The sequence below is a fragment of the Chiloscyllium punctatum genome, chromosome 46 (genome assembly GCF_047496795.1).
Source record: "Chiloscyllium punctatum isolate Juve2018m chromosome 46, sChiPun1.3, whole genome shotgun sequence".
Lineage (NCBI taxonomy): Eukaryota > Metazoa > Chordata > Chondrichthyes > Orectolobiformes > Hemiscylliidae > Chiloscyllium > Chiloscyllium punctatum.
The window spans coordinates 55,962,619-55,985,796 of record NC_092784.1 but is presented as its reverse complement, the minus strand read 5'-3'; the positions used below and the strand labels follow the sequence as shown (position 1 = coordinate 55,985,796).

The following is a 23,178-nucleotide window of genomic DNA, read 5'->3' as shown; positions in this document are numbered from 1 at the left end:
CCCTTGTGCTTGTCTCTGCCACTCCCAGTCACTTAGTTCATGGCTGATCTGTTTTTGTCTCCATTAACTTGTATTGGTTCTATATCCTCTACCATTCTTTATCAAAGAAAAAAAAATCAATCAATTTCAGTTTTGAATTTTTCAGATGGCCCCAGCCTCAAAAGATCCTATCCATCTTAAATTCTATTTATAATTTAATTATTTTTTTGTATCTGACCTCAAACTTGTTGTAAATTCTGTACCTGGATCCCTGAATCTACCCATTCCTCCAATGTTCTTAGCTTCTCACCAATAGAAAAGACTAATTTATCTTTAAGTCCAAAGTAGATTACCTCAGTTCTCCTCATTAAACTCGACACTTATCTGCTTACTTATTTGTTTAGATTAGATTAATTACAGTGTGGAAACAGGCCCTTTGGCCCAACAAGTCCACACCGACCCTCTGAAAAGCAACCCACCCAGAACACTACGGGCAATTTAGCATGGCCAATTCACCTCAACTGCACACTTTTGGACTGTGGGAGGAAACTGGAGCACCCGGAGGGAACCCACACAGACACTGGGAGAATGTGCAAACTCCACACAGACAGTTGCCTGAGGTGGGAATTGAACCCAGGTCTCTGGCGCTGTGAGGCAGCAGTGCTAACCAGGGCTGCCCACACTATTAAGGTTACTTTGCAAATTTCTACTTCTAACTATATTAATTACTTGACATCATTGATAAACAGGATGGGATAGACAGGACCATAGTTCAAATCCTTGAATGCACCGCGAGGACACAAAATGTAGTATTAATCCTGTTATTCCTCATTCCAATTTTTTGGCTGACAACTAATTGCCTAATTTTGTTGACTTTTCAAGATTAACCTCACCTGCAGTAATAAAAACAGTTTGACCAGTTAGAGGTAGTGTTTGGATTCATTGAATTTTGCCAGTCTAATTTTTCCCAGTTATGAATTTTAGCTGCCTCTAATTTTGAAAACTGGAAGACACAAGTTGTTCATTATTTTTCCTTTTGCATTCATTGGGGAAGCCAGTCATTAACCTCTTAACTGCTCACTTGGACTGACACAGAAGTGTGAAGTGATACATTTCGGAGGAAGAATGAAGATAAGTAAGGTAGTAAATGGCACGATTATAAAAGGGGCACAGGAACTGAGGAATATGGGATGGGGGAGGTGGGTAATGTCTGCAAGGGTTTGAAGGTGGCAAGTTGAAGGCTACTTAAGAAGTCTTTGGTTTTATTGAAAGAGTTGTGCACAGAAATGAAGAAATTGTATTTGACTTTTATAAATCCCTGGTTAGATTCAGCACAAGTAATGTGTGCAATTCTGGGAAGTAGAATTTCGGAAAAATGTCAAACCTTTGGAGAAAATGTTAAGATTTCCAGAATGGAATGTGATCAAGTATGGGAGACTAAGTTACTGAGCCAATCTTGTCTGCTGGGGCAATTAAAATTGATTAAAAGGGAGGTGACGTCAGAGCTAAGTCTGAATTGTAATTCACTCCAGTCCATGCAGACTCACTTCCACCAACAATCACTGGATTGTAGTCAAGAGTAGCAATGATTTTGCTCTTTGCACTCAAATCCCCACCATGCCGTTAGTTTGTTTGCCTATATCATGGAATTAGTGTGGTGCAGAAGAGGCTACTCCATTTATTATGTCTGTGCTGACTCTCCAAATGAAAATTTCACTTCAAGCTCTGCTGTCACCTTTCTGTAACCCACCAGTTCTTCCTATTCAGATAACAATGTACTGCCCTTTTGATTGCACCTGCTTCCAACATACTGTCGCAGAGAGTGCATTGGAGACCGTATCCACTCATTGCATGAAAATTATTTTCTCTTTGCTTTTACTTCTTTTGCCAACTAATTTAAACTTTGTGTCCAATCTTTTCATGAATGGGAACAATTCTTTTAATGCTTTTCTGACACCTTCAAGCCATCGATATCCTGGGTTGGTAAAGACAGGTAGGTGACCCACTGCCAGGTCCTTGCTCTGTAATCAATGACTGGGAGGTTTTGACACCATCCAAAGCATTCTCTTCAGCTGCTTGCCACAACCTCTAGCTCAATACAATCAGCTGCCTATCATTCCTGTGTTGTGATTTACTGATGCCAGTTGTATGAGAACATTTGAGCAGTGAAAGACAATAAATTGGATATTGGGATACAATCTTGTATTAAAGTACATCTTGGACCTCGGTTCTTTTAGGTGGAATAAGTCATTTTTAAAAAATACTCAAAATACATGCAGAATCTTACATATCCATAACCCCAAAATATTGCAATCCAGCTAACTAAAATGTGTTCTTAACATAAGGCAATTCTCAGATAATTAGCATCATCAGAGGTTATGGACATGTCTACTGCTATCTTTTTCACAAGTCGATCTCTGATTATGGATTCTGCTGGCAAAGTTGCTTTTTTTTTTATCTTCCCATAGTTACTTTAGAGAAAGTGGTGTTTGGCTTTCACTTTTGTAGTTGTATGTAGCTGAGTGCCTTGCCAGGTTAAAGTTGTACAAAAATGAACCATGTTTGTGTGAGACATTACCTATGTATTAACCTGACTGGTTAAGAGCAACAAGTTTCCTTCCCAAAAGTACATTTGTGAGCTAGTGGGTTTTATCAGTAGTCCAGTATTTTACTTATATTAGATTTCTCAATCCAGTCAACTGAATTCAAATTCTTTAATTACCACAGTGAAGTTTGTATTCACATTTTCTGGGTCACGCATCCAGTACCATTGCCGTTATACTGCCCTACCCCAGGTATGCCAATGGGTTTTTTTTGGTAGATTTGGTAGAGTGAGATGGGATTCAGGGTGGTGCCACAGAGGGGCAAACAAAATGCACAAAAGGTTGGAAGCCAGAAACAGTATTAAAATACAGAACCAGTTAAGAAAAAAAAAAGAGTCATAGAGGTTTACAAAGTTATGAGGGGCATGGATATGGTAAATAGGCAAAGTCTTTCCCTGGGGTCAGGGAGTCCAGAACTAGAGGGCATAGGTTTAGGGTGAGAGGGGAAAGATATAAGAGATCTATGGGGCAACTGCTTTCTATGCAGAGGGTGGTGCGTGTATGGAATGAGCTACCAGAGGATGTGGTGGAGGCTGGTACAATTGCAACATTTAAGAGGCATCTGGATGGGTATGTAAATAGGAAGGGTTTGGAGGGATATGGGCCGGGTGCTGGCAGGTGGGACTAGATTGGGTTGGGATATCTGGGTCAGCATGGACGGGTTGGACTGAAGGGTCTGTTTCCATGCTGTACATCTCTATGACTCTAAAGCTAAAAAGCCTAAGGTGGATTTGATGTGAATATTAATGCATAAATATATAACGCTTGACAAGCAAGGTTGGTGAGCAGCAGGCACAAGTGGACACAGCTTCCATTTGACATTGAGCATTTTATTCAAAATTGTTGCTGAAATGGGAATGTGGAATAACCATCTCAATGTATTCAGGAAAAGAAATGGGAGGGAAAAGAACCCAACTAATGCCAGTTTTGATCAAAGACACTGGCTCTCGTCTGGAAATTTGAGGATTCATAAACAGAATGTGTTTGCTTAGAGTTAAGAAGCAGAGCAGGAGTTGTTACACTGCTGGGTACATGCTAAAGACTGCCAAACAATGGGAAGGAGATGGATGAGAACATTTGAGAGCAAACATCAGAAGGATTTAAAATAATATATAGTGATAATAATTGTAGACTTTAAATATTTTTAGGGAAGCTGGTTTTAAAACAAAATTGAGAGAGTAAGGTGGGGAGGAATGCCTGTTCAATGGGCTCATTTATGTATCACTGAGTTTATGATGCAGGCCATGTATAAATTAACTTATAGATGCAGCATAGAAGGAGGCTATCCAGCCCATTGTGCCTGTGGCAGCCCTTTCAAGGAGCGATCAAATTAGGCCCATTTCCTATCCCTTCCCCTTATCTATGCAAATGTTTCCTCTTCAAATATTTTATCAGTTCCCCTTTGGAACTTACTGTAGTACCTGTTTCCACTGCCCCAGTTCTGAATATTCACTGTGTTTCAGATATAAAGAAAATGCAAGATTTTGTCTCCATGTTATCATCAGGGAAAGACAGGGTAGGTAAAGATAAATTACTTCCACTGGTTGGGGATTCTAGAGCTCAGGGCATAGTCTGAGAATTAGGGCCAGACCATTCAGGTGAGATGTTGGGAAACCTGTCTACGCATAAAGGGTAACAGAGATTCGGAATTGTCTTTTTTGATGCTCAATTACATATTAGCTTTAAATCTCAGATTGAGAAATTTTTGTTCTGGGCCAAAGAGAGGTAGGTGGAGTTAAGTAACAGATCTGGCACAACTTCGTTGAATGGCAATCCTGAAGAAGGGTTACGCCTGAAACGTCGACTCTGTTGCTCCTTGGATGCTGCCTGACCTGCTGTGCTTTTTCCAGCACCCCACTTTGTCAACTCTTTATTGAATGGCAGAGCAAGCTCGAGAGGTTGAATGTCTTACTCCTGTTTATGTGTTCCTATAAAATTCTTCTTCGCTTCTGAATGTTTTGCCAATTAGTTTAAATTTATGTCCTCTTGTTACCAATCGTTCTGCTATCATTAACAGTGTCTCCCTTGTCAAAATGCTTCATGATCATCCTTCATACCTATATTAAGATAGCCCCTTTATCTTCCAATGCAAGGAAAGCAACCTGAAACTCTAGCATCTTACCAACCAACTGAAGTCCTGCCTCCCTGGTATCATTTCCAATAAATCTCTTTAACTCCGAGAGACCGAAGACAAAACTGTTCCTGGGGCCTTGCCAGCTGTTTTATAAAGAGGTGATGAAGTGAAAGGCACCATCGTCCCAGAGGATGCTCTCTCATTAGAGAGAGACAACCTCAGGGGTGTTCAATCTCAGGGTCACCACACTTCAGGTGAGGGATGAGGTTGTGAAAGCAGACCCTTCAGGCTGATCTCAGCTAGTCCAGGAATTGAACCAATGTTGTTAGTGTCATTCACAAAGCAGCTAACTGTCCCCAAAGGTTTAGACATGATACCTATGCTGTTTGTATACAGTACCTTTTTGTCATATAGCTAAGGATCCTTCAATAATTTTAAACAGCCTTCCTAACTTGCTACCTCATACACATGAAAAGAGTAGTGGTCCTTATATACAGCTCAAGGGTGTAGCACATTATACTTCTCCTTCTGCTCTTATCTGTTCGTCAGTTCTATACCTGCTCAACCATTCGTGCCATGGACTTCAGTATTATTAACATATTTGTTATCTTCTGTTCATTAAACACTACATCAAAGTCTATATCCATAACATTAATCATCAACATGGCCCTTTAATTCAGCAAAGGATCAATCAACTTCGTTAAACGTGGTCTGTCTTTAATAAATCAGTGTTGGCTTTAATTTGTTAACTCTGGTTTTCAGAGAAGTAACTATTTCCTTGCTTGGTTATATGTTGATTCTGATGGTTTTCCTACTACCAGCATTATACTGATTGACCTAATGTAATTGCTGGATAATTGGAGCTAATAGCCAGAATCCCTGTTATCTCAATTATTTCTTAACTCGGTAATGTTGGATGCATCTCACATGTTTGTCGTCTCTTCTACTTTTGAGTGCTTCCAACTTTTTGATAACTTCTCTTTATACTCTATATATTTTTATAATTTAGTCATTTCATCACTACCCCTTCCTGTACTGTGACATTGGCACGTCCTCTTTTTCTAGTGAAGAGAGATGCAAGTTGTTAATTTAGTACCTCAGCCACACTATTTGCCTTAACATAATAATATTTTTAAAATTCCTAATCAGCTAATTAACTAATCCTAATTCCTCACTCTTCTTTTTATGAAGTTTCTTTAAATACATGTGCCGTTTGGTTAATTGATGAGTTTCCCAACAGATGCAAGGCTAAGAGGGGATTTGATAGAGACATACAAGATGATCAGGGGGTTAGATAAGGTAGACAGTGAATGTCTTTTTCCTAGGATGATGACGTCAACTTGTACGAGGGGGCATAACTACAAATTGAGGGGTGATAGATTTAAGACAGATGTCAGAGGCAGGTTCTTTACGCAGAGAGTGGTAAGGGTTTGGAATGTCCTACCTGCTAATGTAGTCAACTCAGCCACATTAGGGAGATTTAAACAATCCTTAGATAAGCACATGGATGGTTTTGGGATAGTGTAGGTGGACGAGCTGAGAATATTTCACAGGTCGGTGCAACATCGAGGGCTGAAGGGCCTGTTCTGCGCTGTGTTGTTCTATGTTCTATGTATGACTGCCAGTGACCTTCCCAGTAGGTGTACTGTTGAGCCTATTACTGAGTCTACTTATCTGTTTTCCACCAGCCATCAAATAGTGGAAAGATGATAACAGAACAAATTTGTGAGTAAATTTCAGAAATATACAAGAACTAAAGGGTATTGACACTGTGGGACTTGTTATCCTAATACAGTTCAATGAGCAACTCCTGACATGTAAATTAGAACTTTCTTGCACTACCTGTTTCTGGCTGGATGGTCAGCGTGACTATGGTGGGACAAGTGAAGCATGTTTCAGTGGGAAGAATGTGAGCATCATTCTGGTCTAAGGCTCAGAATAAGTATGAAATAATAATAAAGAGCAACCAAGTGTATAAGTACTTGACTTGAAAGTTTAGTGAGTTGAAAAGCAACCTGGTCCAAGGGGGTGTATCAAAAAAAGTTAGAATTGAACAGTCCGAGACCATCAGGGAAGAGAGAGTTCAGATGCAAAATAGAAAAGGGAACATCCAAAGCCAGCCTTCTAGGATGACAAAAGGTATAGAAATGAGGATAAAAAAAAGGACAATAACAAGAAATCTATGACAAATGTAATATTCCATATACAGCAGAATATGAGGGTAGTGTGATAGATGCTTCAAAGATTTTTGAAAGTAGCCAAGTTAAAACCTAAAATTGAAGAAAGAGTAGCCATGTGGTTATCAAATTGGTGAAAGGGCATAACCAGCAGGAGTGAACTGTTGTGTCTCAGACTAAAGAGGACCCCAGGTACAATGGTGTAACCCAGATTCCATATTTGGATTTCTGCTTTCTTGATGTGTAGTAATAATCTGGATTTGTGTATACAGGGTAAAATTTTCAAAGTTTGTAGTTGCAACATGGCATAGCTTGGAAATTTAATAAGTAATGTGGAGGGCAGCCAATAATATTGCCTTGGCCTGGAATCACAAATGGACTTCCTTTCTTAAAGGACATTGGTAAACCAGATGCATTCTTACAATGATCCATGAGAGGTAATGATGCCTTTACTTGTTTCAATGCCAGATTTTAAATACTAGACTAATTAATAAACTTGGGCAAGCTCAAGAGGGAACAATGCTCTATACTGATGAGAAGTAGATGCTGTGGTGGAATAATAAGAAAGCACAAAAATCAGGAACCAGAACATGGGTGTCAATGAAGATTGTGATCGAAGAATGTGGTATGGTCATCTGTTGCAGAGAGAAAGGAAAGATGGTGAGACAGATAATAGAGGTGGGTCTGCCATGGGAAGAAGGTGAAGGACTCCTAAAACCAAATGGAAAGATGCAATGGTAAGAGCCTTAAAGGTAATGGGATTGAAAGAGGAATGGTTGCTTGATAGGAGAAGATGGAAAACGGTAATCCACCACCATTGTGGTGGTCTCAAGTGAAATGGCAGAAGAATTTTATTTAATAACTAAACTTAAATTCCACCGGCTGCAGTGGACATTAGTTTGGGCCGATTGGATTATTAGCCTAGTGACATTGTCATTATGCCACTAACTCCCAACTACTCTCTGTCTATGACCTCTGAAAGTGCAAGCCACTCGGTTATTAAAAAAAACCCCGCCACAATCGACTTGAATTCCCAGAGTCAAAAAGGTGTGGTGCTGGAACAACACAGCTGGTCAGGCAGCAGATGCAGCGATTCAACAAGGTGGTTCTGTCCCACCTCACACACAGTCAGGGATGGTTAACCAGTGTGCACCTTGCCAGTGACGAATGCCCATGAAGAATGAAAACTGCTGAAATATGTAAAGACAGAGCAGATGGAATTTAAGTGCAGAGCGGTTTGAATTAATGCATCTTGTAGGAAGGATGAAGAGGTAAAATGGGTGCAGAAAGACCCAGTGCCCTCTCTACACAAATCTTTGAAGGTGGCAGCATAGATGAAAAATTTAAAAAAAAATAAAACCATGGTGCAGTGGCTTTACTAATAAATGGAATGGAACATAAAAGCAAGGGACATTACAGAAATTACTGGAGAAACTCAGCCGGTCTCACAGCATCTGTGGAGAGCAAAAGAGTTAATGGTTTGAGTCCAGTAACTTCTTCAGAACAGACCGTTTGTATTTTTGTTTCAGATTTGCAGTATCCGCAGTTCTTGAGTTAAAAAAACAAGGAAGCAATGTTAAGCCTTTTATAAGTGACCAGTTCGGTGTGAGTTAGAGAGTACTGTATTCAGTTCTGGACTTCACACTTTAAGAAGGACCACTACCTTAGATGTGGGTTTAGTTGCATTATACGAAGGATGAGCCATTTCAGTTTCATGAAGACTGCTGAGGACTGAGAATAAAAGGAAAACATTGTGGGTACTGGCATCTGAAATAAAAACAAAGTGCTGGTGAAACTCAGCAGATCTGACAACATCTGTGGAGACAGAAACAGAATGAACATTTTGAAGGCTACATCACATGGGATCCAGGAGGAGCTGGTCAATTGGATACAAAATTGGCTTGAAGGTAGGAGACTGAGGGCAGTGGTAGAAGGTTGCCTTTCAGACTGGAGGCCTGAGACTAGCAGTGGCCACAAGGATTGGTCCTGGGTCTACTGCTTTTTGTCATTGATGTAAGTGATTTGGATGTGAATATAGGAGGTATGGTTAGTAAGTTTGCAGATGACACCAAAACAGGTGGTGGAGTGGACAGTGAAGAAGATTATCTCTCAGTACAATGGCACTCTGATCAGATAGGCCAATGGATTCAGGAGTGGCAGAAGGAGGTTAATTTAGATAAATATGAAATGTTGCATTTTGGTAAGGCACACCAGTTAATGTTAGGTGCCTGAGGAGTATTATCAAACAAAGAGACCTAGGGGTGCAGGTGCATAGTTCATTGAAAGTGGAGTCATAGGTAGAAAGGCTGGTGAAGAAGGTATTTGGCATGTTTGCCTTCATTGGGACTTTGAGTTCAGGCGTTGGGATGTCATGTTGTGGCTGTACAGGACACTTTCAGAATTCTACATACAGTTCTGGTCGCCTTTTTATAGGAAGGATGTTATTAAACTTGAGAGGGTGCAGAAAAGATTTACAAGGATGTTGCTGGGTCTGGAGGGTTTGAGTTAAAAGAAAAGGCTGGGGCTGTTTTTCTCTAGAGTATGGGAGGATAGGGGTGACCTTATAAAGGTTAATAAAATCGTGACGGACATGGATAGGGTAAATAGCCAAGGTCTTTTTCCCAGGTATGGGAGTCCAAAACTAGAGAGCATATGTTTAAGGTGATGGGGAAAGATTTTAAAGAAACCTAACAGGAAATCTTTCACATAGAGAGAGGTGCGTGTATGAAACAAATTGCCAGAGAAAGTGGTGGAGGTGGGTACAATTACAACATTTAAAAGGCACCTGGATAGATGTATGAATAGGAAGGGTTTAGAGGGATATGGGCCAAATGCTGGCAAATGGGACTAGGTCAGATTCAGATGTCTGGCTGGCGAAGACAAATTAGTCCGAAGGGTCTGTTTCCGTGCTGTATGACTTGATAAGGCACATTGCACTCAATTAAGAGGTTACTTAATAACATTTTTTTAAAGGCCCTCCATGGTAGTAGTATCTGAATTACTTCCGGTGCTACGGGCTAGTGAGGACAGGAATAGGAGGACAGAGCAGATGAATGCGTGGCTGAGGAGCCAGTGTATGGGAGAAGGATTCATATTTGGAATCTCTTTTGGGGTAGGAGTGACCTGTACAAAAAGAATGGATTGCACTAGAATTGGAAGGGGACTAGTATACTGTCAGGGAGAGCTGCTCAGGAGGATTTAAGCTAGTAAAGTGGGGGGTGGGAGCGGGGTGGGACCCAGGGAGATGCTGAGGAATGAGATCAATCTGAGACTGGTACAGTTGAGAAAAGAAATGAGTCAAACAGCCAGGACAAGCAGGAACATAGCAAAGAACAAGGTAAGACCGATAAATTAAACTGCATTTATTTCATTGCCTAACAGGGAAGACGGATGAACTCAGGGCATGGTTAGGAACATGGGAACGGGATATCATAGCAATTTCAGAGATGTGGCTCAGGGTTGGAACAGGACTGGCAGCTTAATGCTCCAGGAAAAAATGCTACAGGAAGGATAGAAAGGGAGGCATGAGAGGAGGGGGAGTGGCGTTTTTGATAAGGGATAGCATTACATATGTCCTGAGGGAGGATTTTCCTGGGAATCTCTCCAGAGAAGTTATTTTGATGGAACTGAGAAATAAGAAAGGGATGATCACCTTATTGGGATTATATCATAGACCCCCTAATAGTCAGCAGAAAATTGAGAAGTAAATTTGTAAGGAGATTTCAGTTATGTTAAGAATAATAGGGTGGTTATGGTGGGGAATTTTAACTTTCCAAATATAGACTGGAGCTGCTATAGAGTTAAGGGCTTAGATGGAGAAGAATTTAAGTATGTACAAGAACATTTTCTGATTCATTATGTGAAAATACCTACGAGAGAAGATGCAAAACTTGACCTACTGTTGGGAAATAAGGCAGGGCAGGTGAGTGAGGTATAAGTTGGAGTGCACTTTGGGGCCAGCGATCATAATTCTATTAGTTTTAAAATAGTGATGGAAAAGGATAGACCAGATCTAAAAGTTGAAGTTCTAAATTGGAGGAAGGCTAATTTTGAAGGTATTAGGCAAGAACTTTCAAAAGCTGATTGGGGGCAGATGTTCGCAGGTAAAGGGACGGCTGGAAAATGGGAAGCCTTCAGAAATTAGATAATGAGAGTCCAGAGACAGTATATTAGGGTGAAAGGGAAGGCTGGTAGGTGTAGGGAATGAATGCTAGATAACTCGAGAAATTGAGTGTTTCGTTAAGAAAATGAAGGAAACATTTGTTAGGTATGGACAGGTTAAATCGAGTGAATCCTTAGAGTATAAAGCCAGCAGGAGTGTACTTAAGAGGGAAATCAGGAGGGCAAAAAGAGGACACGTGATAGCTTTGGCAAATAAGGTAAAGAAGAATCCAAAGGGTTTTTACAAATATACTGAGGACAAAAGGGTAACCAAGGAGAGAATAGGGTGCCTCAAAGATCAGCAAGGCGGCCTCTGTGTGGAGCCACAGAAGATGGAGATACTAAACAACTATTTTGCATCAGTATTTACTGTGGGGAAGGACATGGCAGATATAGAATGTAGGGAAATAGATGGTGGCATCTTGAAAAATGTCCATATTACAGAGGAGGAAGTGCTGGATGTCTTGAAATGCATAAAGGTGGATATATCCCAGGACCTGATCAGGTGTCCCCTAGAAGTCATTGAAGGCTTGGGAAATGATTGCTGGGCCCCATGCTGAGATATTTTTTAGATTAGATTAGATTACTTACAGTGTGGAAACAGGCCCTTCGGCCCAACAAGTCCACACCGACCCACCGAAGCGCAACCCACCCATACCCCTACATCTACCTCTTACCTACACTACGGGCAATTTAGGATGGTCAATTCACCTGACCTGCACATCTTTGGACTGTGGGAGGAAACCGGAGCACCCGGAGGAAACCCACGCAGACACGGGGAGAATGTGCAAACTCCACACAGTCAGTCGCCTGAGGCGGGAAATGAACCCGGGTCTGTGGTGCTGTGAAGCAGCAGTGCTAACCACTGTGCCACCGTGCTGCCCTATCATTGATTTGTATCATTGATAGTCATTGAGGTACCGGAAGACTGGAAGTTGGCTAATGTGTTACCATTATTTAAGAAAGGTGGTAAGGACAAGCCAGGGAACTATAGACCGGTGAGCCTGACCTGCTGTGCTTTTCCAGATCACATTTTTCAGCTCTGATCTGCAGCATCTGTAGTCCTCACTTTCTCCTAGTTGATCTATATGAATTTCAGTAAGGTGTTTGACAAGGTTCCCCATGGGAGACTGGTTAGCAAGGTTAGATCTCTGGAATACAGGGAGAACTAGCCATTTGGATACAGAACTGGCTCAAAGGTAGAAGACAGAGGGTGGTGATGGAGGGTTGTTTTTCAGACTGGAGGCCTGTGACCAGTGGGGTGCCACAAGGATCGGTGTTGGGTCCTCTACTTTTTGTCATTTACATAAATGATTTGGATGTGAGCAAAAGAGGTACTGTTAGTAGGTTTGCAGCTGACACCAAAATTGGAGGTGCGATGGACAGCGAAGAAGGTTGCCTCAGATTACAACGGGATCTTGATCAGATGGGCCAATGGGCTGAGAAGTGGCAGATGGAGTTTAATTCAGATAAATATGAGGTGCTGCATTTTGGGAAAGCAAATCTTAGCAGGACTTATACACTTAATGGTAAGGTACTAGGGAGTGTTGCTGAACAAAGAGACCTTGGAGTGCAGGTTCATAACTCCTTGAAAGTGGAGTCGCAGGTAGATAGAATAGTGAAGAAAGCATTTGGTATGTTTTTCTTTTTGGTCAGAGTATTGAGTATAGGACTTGGGAGGATGTGTTGCGGCTGTACTGGACTTTGGTTAGGCTACTGTTGGAATATTGCGTGCAATTCTGGTCTCCTTCCTGTCGGAAAAATGTTGTGAAACTTGAAGGGGCTCAGAAAATATTTACAAGGATGTTGCTGGGGTTGGAGGTTTTGAACTATAGGGAGAAGTTGAATAGGCTGGGGCTGTTTTCCCTGGTGCGTTGAAGGCTGAGGGGTGACCTAATAGAGGTGTATAAAATCACAAGGGGCGTGGATTGGACAAGTAGACAAAGTCTTTTCCCTGGGGTATGGGGAGTCCAGAACTAGAGGGCATAGGTTTAGGGTGCGAGGGGAAAGATATAAAAGAGACCTAAGGGGCAATGTTTTCATGCAGAGGACGGTGCGTGTTTGGAAGAAGCTGCATGAGGAAATGGTGGAGGCTGGTACAATTGCAACATTTAAAAGGCATCTGGATGGGTATATGAATAGGAAGGGTTTGGAGGGATATAGGCCGTGTGCTGGCAGGTGGGACGAGAGTAGGTTGGGATATCTGGTCGGTGTGGACGAGTTGGGCTGAAGTGTCTGTTTCCATGCTGTACATCTCTCTGGCTCTATGACTCTAAGTTGTGAAGTCCAAGAGAGTAAATAACAAGGATCATATTCTGGTGGCAAAAGGGTCAGTGAGCAGAATACACAGGTTTATGGGAACATGAGGAAAAGAAAATAGTGAGTTGTAATGCATTGCATGAAAGGACAGTGAAAGCAGATCCTATAATAACTTTTCAAAGAAACTTAGAATCCTATTTGAAGAGAAAAGATACACAGAACTGTGGGAAAGAACAGGACTATTTGTGTCACTTTACATAGTAAGCTATGATTCTGTGTTTTTGGATAGCTGTAGTTATGTATAAATTACCTGGACTCAAGTTTGGGGAGCACCACTTTCAAGTCTGTAAATGATACCTAACTTGGTAACAATATAAATAGTGTAGAGGAGAGTGTCATGCATTAAAATGCCACAGACTGGTAAAATGGGCAGTCGCACGGCAGATGCAGTTGAATGTAGATGAGTGTTGGGAACAATGCCACAGAGGGACTCTATCATCTGAATGACGTTATTTTTGGAAGTGTGAGCAGAAGGAATAAGAATGAGGATCGTACAATACAGAAGAACTGGGCGGGTATATTTTCAAGTCTTTGAAGATAGCAAGGTAAATTGATAACTGGTTTAGAAAGCTTATGGGATTTTGGTTCTGTAAATTAGGGTATTGTGTATAAACACAATGAAGTCATGCTAAATCTTGATGAGTTACTAGTTAGGCATCAGCTGGTTTATCATGCATATTCTGGGCACCATACAAAGAATGTCAGACCTGGAAGAGAGTATGGTGGAACTTTACTAGAATCATTGCAGGAATTAAAAGAGTTCAGTTATATGGAGGAAACTGGATTTGTTCTCCTTTATAGTAGAGAGGTTTAAGTGGAGAAAGAGTACGTAATTGAGCAAGTAAGGAGAAACTATTCCTTTTCGCTACTGAGTCAGCAACCAAGGGTCATGGCTTTAAAATGATTTGTCAACAAACTAGAAATGAAACAAGGATAGATTTCCTCACATGCAAATTCTTAGATCTTAAACAATCTGCCTGAGACGGTGGTGGAAGCAGATTCTTTCGTGACTTTCAAAAGGCAATTGGATATGTACCTGACAAGGACAAATTTGCAAGGCTAGGAAGCAAAAGCTTGGAATGTGGGACTATATTTGACAGCACTTTGAAAAAGCTGGCAAGGCATGATGTGCTGAGTGACCTCCTTTTGTGCTGAAAAATTCCAAGGGTCTATGAGCTGGTATTGTACAGGCCAGTTCCTTGGCAGAAGGGCTGGTGAGTTTGCCTTGCATGAGGTTTCAGGCGGATGTAATGCAGATTTGTGATTTCTGTTGAAATAGGTAGGGTCAAGTGAATGACTATTCCCTGTGTAGTTTGAGTCTGCAAGTTGTCATATTTTCTCATGAACTGTTTTTGGAATGGAATTTGCGTAAGGAGTTGTTATGATTTAAAAATGAATCAATGGTTTATCGATGCATGCATGAGTATAACTTGTCTGCATTTAATTCTCTCTGTCCTCATGTTGTTTTCCTATGACTCCCCCACCCTCTGAGTATTTAAGTGCCTCTCTCATGCTCTCTATTTTACATTGTCTTAGAGTTGACCAGGTTATTTCTAAAATTATAGTTTGTTTGGATGATTGGAAACGAGTTAGTGAGCACTGTGATCAGCATGGCTTGAAATTCAATTGACCTTTTGTTTAATACGTTTAGTAGCTGTATTTTAAAAATATAAATTTCGTAGCTGCTCAACCATTTCAACACCATTTAACTGTTAGGATGAAATACCTCTCTTCAGACAACAGCTGTTTTTTATATAAAATCCTGTCCGCTCTTTTAAGTGCACATAAAAGATCCCACGGCTCTAACCACAGGAGAGCATGGAAGCTTTCCAGGGTGTCCTGACCATTATATGTATTCTTCAGTCACCATAACTTGGATATAAAAAAAGTGTACTCTGACCAATGTTGTTGTGGGGTTTAGCTATGCACAAATTGACTGCCTTTTTTCCTGCATAACGGTGGTGACTTTTACTTCACTGGATGCAAAGTGTTTTGGGACGTTTGTTTACTTTTCTGTTCGTTACTTTCTTTTTTACAAAAAAAAAAGCCCACGAATCATCCTTGCTTTCTCTTTCTTCCAGCTCTGCAGTGCCGGGATAGCCACCGTCCTTGTGAGAATAATGGGCGATGTATCAAAAGCCCGCACGGAGATGCATCTTGTCTGTAAGTTGCTCCTTTGACTGGAAACTATTGGATTTGGGTGAATTATAAATGACTTCTGTCAGTGTGCTGTTCACCGGCCAGGCTGCCCGCAAGCATTGCCCCAGGGCACCTTTCCCAGTGCGATTCATGAGCTCTCTGAGCTGTTCTTGCAATTCGTGGGAAAGACGTTTCTCCTGAATCTTTATTGGATTTATTAGTGACCGTGTTACATTTCCCTGGTTTTGGACTTGATCCATAACTCGAAGCAGTGGCCCTAAACAATCAGACAAAGCAATTTTCATTAGTGTCAAGTGATGTCAGTTAATCCTGACCTTTTTAGATGCTGCCAGTTGATAGGATTACAGTTTTTAAAAATATGGAAAATGCCCTCCCCCAGAATTATTCTTTCTGTTGAAGTTGTTGTCATTGAAATAATTTTCAAAACTATTACATAAAGAAAAAAGGATTTGGCCATTTGTCTCCCGCATCTGTCCAACACAGCTATGTGCAAATGCTTTAAAAAGAGTTCTGCATAGCTCCTCTGGTCCTGTAGGTCAATTTGTTGCCCAGTGAGAAACTCAGATGTGAAGAATAGGAAGGTGTGAAGTTTACAATCCCTGTTTGGTGCTCCTTTAAACTGCACCACTGCTTATGGACAAGTCTCAAGCTCAGGGGCTGTAAATATTGTTCCTCCTTCTTCATTTCTCTTTCCACACCTAGTGTTGCAGACTACTGAGCTAAAAATGTGTTGCTGGAAAAGCGCAGCAGCTCACTTTCTCCTTGCAGACTACTGAGGCAGACAATATCAATACTTGCCTAGGTTTACATGGCTGGTTTTTCCTAGAACACGTCACTAACCTGTTGCCAGAAGCATCATGCCATATCAAGCCTAGTTGACCAGGAGACACACCCACTCTTACCACTGCCATGGGTATATTGGAAGGTTTGCAGTTCAATAATCAACTTGCTTGACTACATTATGAATGCACCTTCATAGAATCTCGACTGTACGGAAGCAGACCATTCAGCCCATTGAGTCCATACCAAGAGCATCCCACCCAGACCCACCCCTTCCCCATCTCTGTAACCCCGCACTTCCCATGGCTAACCCAGCTAACTTGCACATCCCTGGATACCGTGGGCAGTTATTAGATTACTTACAGTGTGGAAACAGGCCCTTCGGCCCAACAAGTCCACACCGCCCCGCCGAAGCGCAACCCACCCATACCCCTACATTTACCCCTTACCTAACACTACGGGCAATTTAGCATGGCCAATTCACCTGACCTGCACATCTTTGGACTGTGGGAGGAAACCGGAGCACCCGGAGGAAACCCACGCAGACACGGGGAGAACGTGCAAACTCCACACAGTTAGTCACCTGAGGCGGGAATTGAACCCGGATCTCTGGCGCTGTGAGGCAGCAGTGCTAACCACTGTGCCACCGTGCCACCACCTGTGATCCCTAGAGTGGGACTCTAACCCAAAGCACTTAGAGTCATAGAGATAAACAGCATGGAATCAGACCCTTCCATGCTGACTAGATATCCCAACCTAATCTAGTCCCACCTGCTAGCACCCATCCCATATCCCTCCAAACCCTTACTATTCATATACCCATCCAGATGCCTTTTAAATGCTGTAATTGTACCAGCCTCTACCACTTCCCCAGTTCCCCTGGCAGCTCATCCCATACAAGCACAACCCTCTGTGTGGAAAAGTTGCCCTTTAGGGCTCTTTTATATCTTTCCCCTCTCATCCTAAACCTATGCCCTCTAGTTCTGGACTCCCCCATCCCAGGGAAAAGACTTTGTCTATTCACCCTATCCATGCCCCTCGTGATTTTATAAACCTCTATAAGGTCACCCCTCAGCCTCTGACACTCCAGGGAAAACAGCACCAGCCTGTTCAACCTCTCTCTGTATAGCTCAAATCCTCCAAACCTGGCAACATCCTTGTAAATCTTTTCTGAACTCCTGACTCCAAGATAGAGATGCAACTTGATGCAACACAAGACCTCAGCCCTCCCTTTAAATGTTAAATGGTCATAAATACTTCCAGTAAGGAAGTCAGGAGAAATTTCCACACCCAGAGAATAACATAGAACTCAGTGTCACAAGGAATAGTTGTAGCAAATGACGTGATGGATATAAGGGGAGACTAAGTAACTGACATGGCCTTCATGTTTGCTGTGTGTCAACAGTGACATTTTAACAACTGCACGGAGGCCTCATGATAATGCTGCCATGAAGCACCTTGAGATGTTTTAACATGGTATATATACTATATGAACCACTGTTAGAAAACTTTGGGATTTCTAGAGCAACATGGATGGTGAAATATAAATGCAATTATTTCTATCTCCTGTGCCAAGGATGCCAAGTGAGTCTAACATGATGTGTGTCTGGGGAAGATTATTCCTGATCATTTCAAGATCTTTGCCTCCAATGCAGTAATTAACAGGAGGCAACAGACTCCTGTTAACTTAACAATCTTCAGTCACGAAACTATCATTGGTTTAAGATGCAAAGCAGCATATTTCAGGAGCAGTTTGTCTTTGCCTGTTCTAATCTCAGAATTTAGAGAAGCTTACTCATTTATAGTTAGCTTCAGTAGTCGTATGGCTAATGTTGTGGTTCTGATGCTGTTACTGTTTAACTAATGTTCCTGAAAAATGTTTGTCCATTCAACAAAAGGAAAATAATTGAACCAGAAATCGCTGTATAGTTTTAGCAGCTGTTGACATGGTCTAATTTTGTGGACTGTGATGGGGAGATCCTGTCACCTCAACTTTGGGACAGATACTGCAAAGCTGGAGGGAATTCCTGCAGTTGAAACTGTGATCATAGTTAGACAACTGATGTAATGTAAATTTTCTGCTCATTAGCTATGAGCAGATTATTAAATCTAGCCTTCGGGACTCCATAAATGGTTAGTGTTAAAAGATCAATGCTTAAAAACTATTTTTTTTGGCCAAGTTACAATTTCAGAGCCTGTGAACGATTTTCTGCATGCAGTAGCAAATCCTTACTAATGCACGGGAGTGAAAATATAAGACACGCCATGTTGAAGGAATGTATGACGTTGGGTGAATGCTGGGGTGCACAGTGTTACTGGAATGTACGATGGTATCCAGTGTGTTGAATGAATACTGAGCTGAATTATGCTTGGGTTGCATGACAGTATTCAGTGTGATGAGTGAATATCAGCACAAGTGCTAGTCGGGGGCAAGTCTTTGAAATGTTCAAAGCCACTTGAATATTTGGCCTTGGGAAAGAGAAGGTAAAGTTGGGAATGGATAGTTTTTGTAGACCTATGGGTGCCAGTGGGAAATTGGCATGAAAACTAATGGTTTCTTGCAAGTAATCTGTAAATGTGAGCATTTGAGCAACCTGTCACTGGCGCACTGTTTGAATCCTGCCAAACCTTTGAACAGACAGCTGAAGTGGATTTTCAGGATCGGGGAGTGGGCTGTGTCAGAACTCTGCTCTCTCAGTCACTGGTAACTTGGCATCTAACCCATTCCATAACAGGAGAAATTGAGGACTGCAGATGCTGGAGATCAGAGCTTAAAAATGTGTTACTGGAAAAGCGCAGCAGGTCAGGCAGCATCAAAGGAGCAGGAGAATCGACGTTTCGGGCATAAGCCCTTCTTCCATAACATTCAAGCTCTCTGTCAGCTAGGTGGGGATTGCTGTTGTGTGATTGTGGTGGAAGATGGCAATATTTGCAGCAAAAAGGCTAGAACGACACCGGACATTTGACACAACCACTGGGGTTACAGAATCTCTCTGGCTGAAGTCTTTTAACATTCATATGTGTTTCTTTGTACCAGACTGTGGGTTTGGCATCAAGAATTATGTCAGTACTGGAGGAGAGGTGGGGAGACCTCCGACAGTAACAGATTCCAGCTTTTCACTGAGAAAGTGCCATCATGGTGCCAATATCATGCAAGCTCGCCAAGATCTGGTACTTCATGGTATAGGATTTGACATACATTGCCGATAGATGGACACAACTGAGCACACGTTCAACCACAGATTCAAACCCTTGTGTTGTGCTCAGTGACTTTCGGTTCTGTAAAAGAAAATAGTATTCGTGGCATTTATAGATGTAATGCCCCACTATTGGCAGCCACCTGTCCAGCTGCCTGAGCCCTAAGCTCCAGATTTCTATCTTTAATCCTCTCCGCCTCTCCTCCTTGAGCTTTACCAAGCTGTTAGTCACTTTGTGCTTTGGTGTCAAAGTTTAATGTCCTGCAGTCTTGAAAGGTGCTATATAAATACAAGTTTTATCTTTCTGTTAGCATTGTAGATCTAATCTTGTATATAACGCTACCATGTTGACAATTGCTCAGTATCTCTGACATTCTCATGGGGACTGCCACTCCTATCCTTTGAGAAAATCATGTTTATGATCAGTAACCTGTGACAATACCCGGAGCACCAACATTCTCCAAGTAGAGGCCTTTTTTTCTCTCTGCACAATTGATGTGGGCCTTTGGCCAATGGCCTCCATTTCCATAGACACATCAGCTGAATAGGATTTGAATAAACAAGTCAGTTTATAAGCTTTATTTAATAAAAGTGTAATACAAGTTGCACAATTCTATAATCCTCGATGATAAGATCAAACACTGCATGGGCTTGGCAGTGTTTGTAAATGTGTGCAATGGAGAGGCATGAAGGGTCTGAGATTCCTGCGTCTGATTAGGAGACGTGAACTAGAGTATTTTGAATCTTGGGGATCAGATAAATTGACAGGCATGCAGGGCAGGTGAAACCCATTTGTTCTGGGTCTGTGCTGGAATTTATTGAGCAGGTGGATGGAACAAAGCTGGGAGCATGGGATAGTGTGGGAAGAGGCTCATGTGCAGTGCTATTGTCCCTATTTTAACCAGCAGGCCTGGGTTCAAGTCTCATCTGCTCCAGTGGTGTGTAACAACATCTGTGAACGGGTTGACTTGAAAATTGCTAATTTGTTAGGATTACACAATCGCTGGTGGGTTGTGCTTGATAATTGTTCTTTTAATTAGTAACATGGGTAATATGGTAGTGGTAAAGAAACATTCAGAGGACTGCAATAACATGTCTGAATGGGGCAAAAGAGATTGTGTGGGGGGGAAAGGGCTGTGTGTTTCCTTTAACTCTTTTGTCTCAGTGGGCAGGACTTTTCAGGTTAGGGATGTTTCATGCCTATCACCTGAAGATTCTGTGTGGGAAGTGTCTGCTGGCTGACCTTTAGATGTTTTTAGCTGGAGGTGAGCTTTCTGCCCTTCACCCATCTCCAGGCTGCTGGCCAGTTTGATTTCTTGGAATATCTGTAATTCTCGCACTGCCAGCGGCAGCAGTGGCCAGAGCTGTAAATCTAGAGTCTAGGACCATGTAAAGGTAGAGCTGGGCGAGGAGGTGGAGTCTATTGGGGGAAGGGGTCATTTGCTGGCAGTCTTGATGGAGAGCCCGGTGATGGGTTGGCTGGAGGTGGTATTGGATGTTTTAAAGTGTGGAAAGAGCCAATCTAGGCCACAGCTTCCCCGTCTAAAATTGCGGATGGATTGGGCAGGGTTGGGAGGGCTCTGGGTGGTCACCTGGAAAATGTTACAGCCCCCAACCCATCTACCACAAGCCCACCAGTAGGGGAACCATAAAATTTAACCAACAGCTCTTGGTGAGTTTCTCAGTCTCACCTCCATCTGTCTGACTGAAGGTTACTTATTAATCCTCTCTTTTCTAAGCCTTCAATATGATGCTCACCCAAATGACTAGCAGATAGATATACTTGATGCTTTGTTTTCACATGGTTGATGTAAGATTTGGATACAGGCATCCCTTGGTGCCTGAGGGGATTTAGTCTCTGCAAGCATGGACTCTGTGAGGATACTATGCTGAGCTAAGATCACAGAGAGAGGAAAACAAAGCAGGAAGGGAGAGAGAAACTATGCTTTAACTCAAGTCCAATGGAAATCTGCACTGGGGCAGTCTGAAAGCTCTCCTTGTTGTTAAGAGGTCATAGTTGGGATGAAATACAAGAGAGGTCTGTTGTACACATTAGCACTCCAGTGCCCCTGTGTTAGCCATGGGCCTTCAGTCGTCTGGGCTCTAGCTCTGGAATTAATTCCCTTCTTAGTCCATCGTCTCTCCATACCTTTTCTGCTTCAAGACACAAAAGTTTAAGCAATAGGAGTAGGAGCTATTTAGCTCTTTTGAGCCTGTTCCATTCAGTACAATCAGCTCAGCTGCCCTTTCCCATGTTGTTTCCATATTCTGTAATTCTGTCATGGGACAGTCCTTAAAACGTACCTCTTTCGCTTCTGATCAACCATGTGAAGATCTCCAAAAGCAAATGCTGGTGCTGGGTTTAGGGCTGAGCAGCCGTCAGTCTCCCATGTAGCTGGTTTGTAACCTCGTGTGAATAAACTGTGTTCTGTGGATCAGGTTTTATCTGATTGTGCTCCTGTGAAGCCCTTGGTCTGTTTTACTGTATGAAAGGTGTATGCAAATGCACATTGTTGATTCAAGGAAATATGATGGTTCAGAAGGAAATCACTCGGTCCATCATGGCTTTGTCAGCACAATCTTGTCCAGCTCTATTATCTAGTGTCAATCTCCTGCCTTTTCTCCATATGCCTGCAGACCACTATTATCCAAAAACCCGCCTAATGCCCTGTCAGATGCCTTAGTTGAGCCTGCCTCCATTTGGAAATCTGGAAAATATTTGGAAATCTGAATCAAATATTAATTAATCTTTGAGGCCACAAGTCCTGAATAGCCAGAATTAGGGAAGTGCACAGAAAGAATAATTCTCCAGACAAGTTGTAATCTTAATCCTAAGGAAAGAGAAGACATTGGACCCAAAATTCCTGTATCAGATATACGAAACTGTAACATAATAATGAGTCTGCTGTCCTGAAGTGATACAACTGCTAAGTAACTGGTTTTAGTAATCTTCATCTGAGTCTGGTGTAAAGTGCCACACCTAGCAGCTAATGTTTAAAGTTTACCTTTTGGATTCAGGGTTAAATTAATGCACTGTCTGCTCTTCCAGTTTGATATTTTATAAAAATACCTCACAGCCCTACTTCACAGAAATGCAATTACTCCCAGGCATATTTATTGCTCATCCAGCTTTGTTCAAATAGAGTAATCTGGTTGTTGTCACTTCACTGTTTGTGAAAGCTTACTGTGTGCAATTTGCTGCTGTGTGTCCTATATTGCACTAGTTCAGAAATACTTAATTTGTGAAGCAAAATGGGGATGTCCTCGTGTTTATGCAACATGCCATAGAAATGCCAAGTCTTCCTTTCTTCCTGAAACACATTCATATCAAAACGTAGGTGGCAAGGCGACCACGTGAGAGAGGTTCAGGGCCCCAGAGAGTTGCTCAGTCCCGATTCTTGCTTTGGTGTTTACAGATGGTAGAGACTGTTGGCCTCATGTGCTTACAATGCCGCTGGTAGCTGGCGTGGCTATTGTGTGGGAGAAGCAGAGCGGAATGGAGGTCAGCGCCAACAACAAAACATGCAAATCATGGTTTCAGTCTGGACCAAAAAAAACAATACTCCATCGATCCTCCCCTCTCCTCTCCCATAGGCACTGGCTCCTTAAGTGGAGACAGTTCCCATTTTGGAGGAGAAAGTGAGGACTGCAGACGCTGGAGATCAGAGCTGAAAACGTGTTGCTGGAAAAGCGCAGCAGGTCAGGCAGCATCCAAGGAGCAGGAGAAT

At 42.1% G+C, this 23,178-nt stretch overlaps 1 protein-coding gene across 3 annotated transcripts in view; it reads left to right on the top strand.

The window, feature by feature from the left end:
* notch3 (notch receptor 3) overlaps positions 1-23,178 on the top strand; it is a 244,330-nt gene that overhangs the window by 73,987 nt on the left and 147,165 nt on the right. For all 3 annotated transcript variants that reach the window (XM_072564315.1, XM_072564316.1, XM_072564314.1), the window contains exon 2: positions 15,395-15,476. In XM_072564315.1, the coding sequence (XP_072420416.1) occupies positions 15,395-15,476 (82 nt within the window). The remainder of the gene's footprint in view (positions 1-15,394; positions 15,477-23,178) is intronic.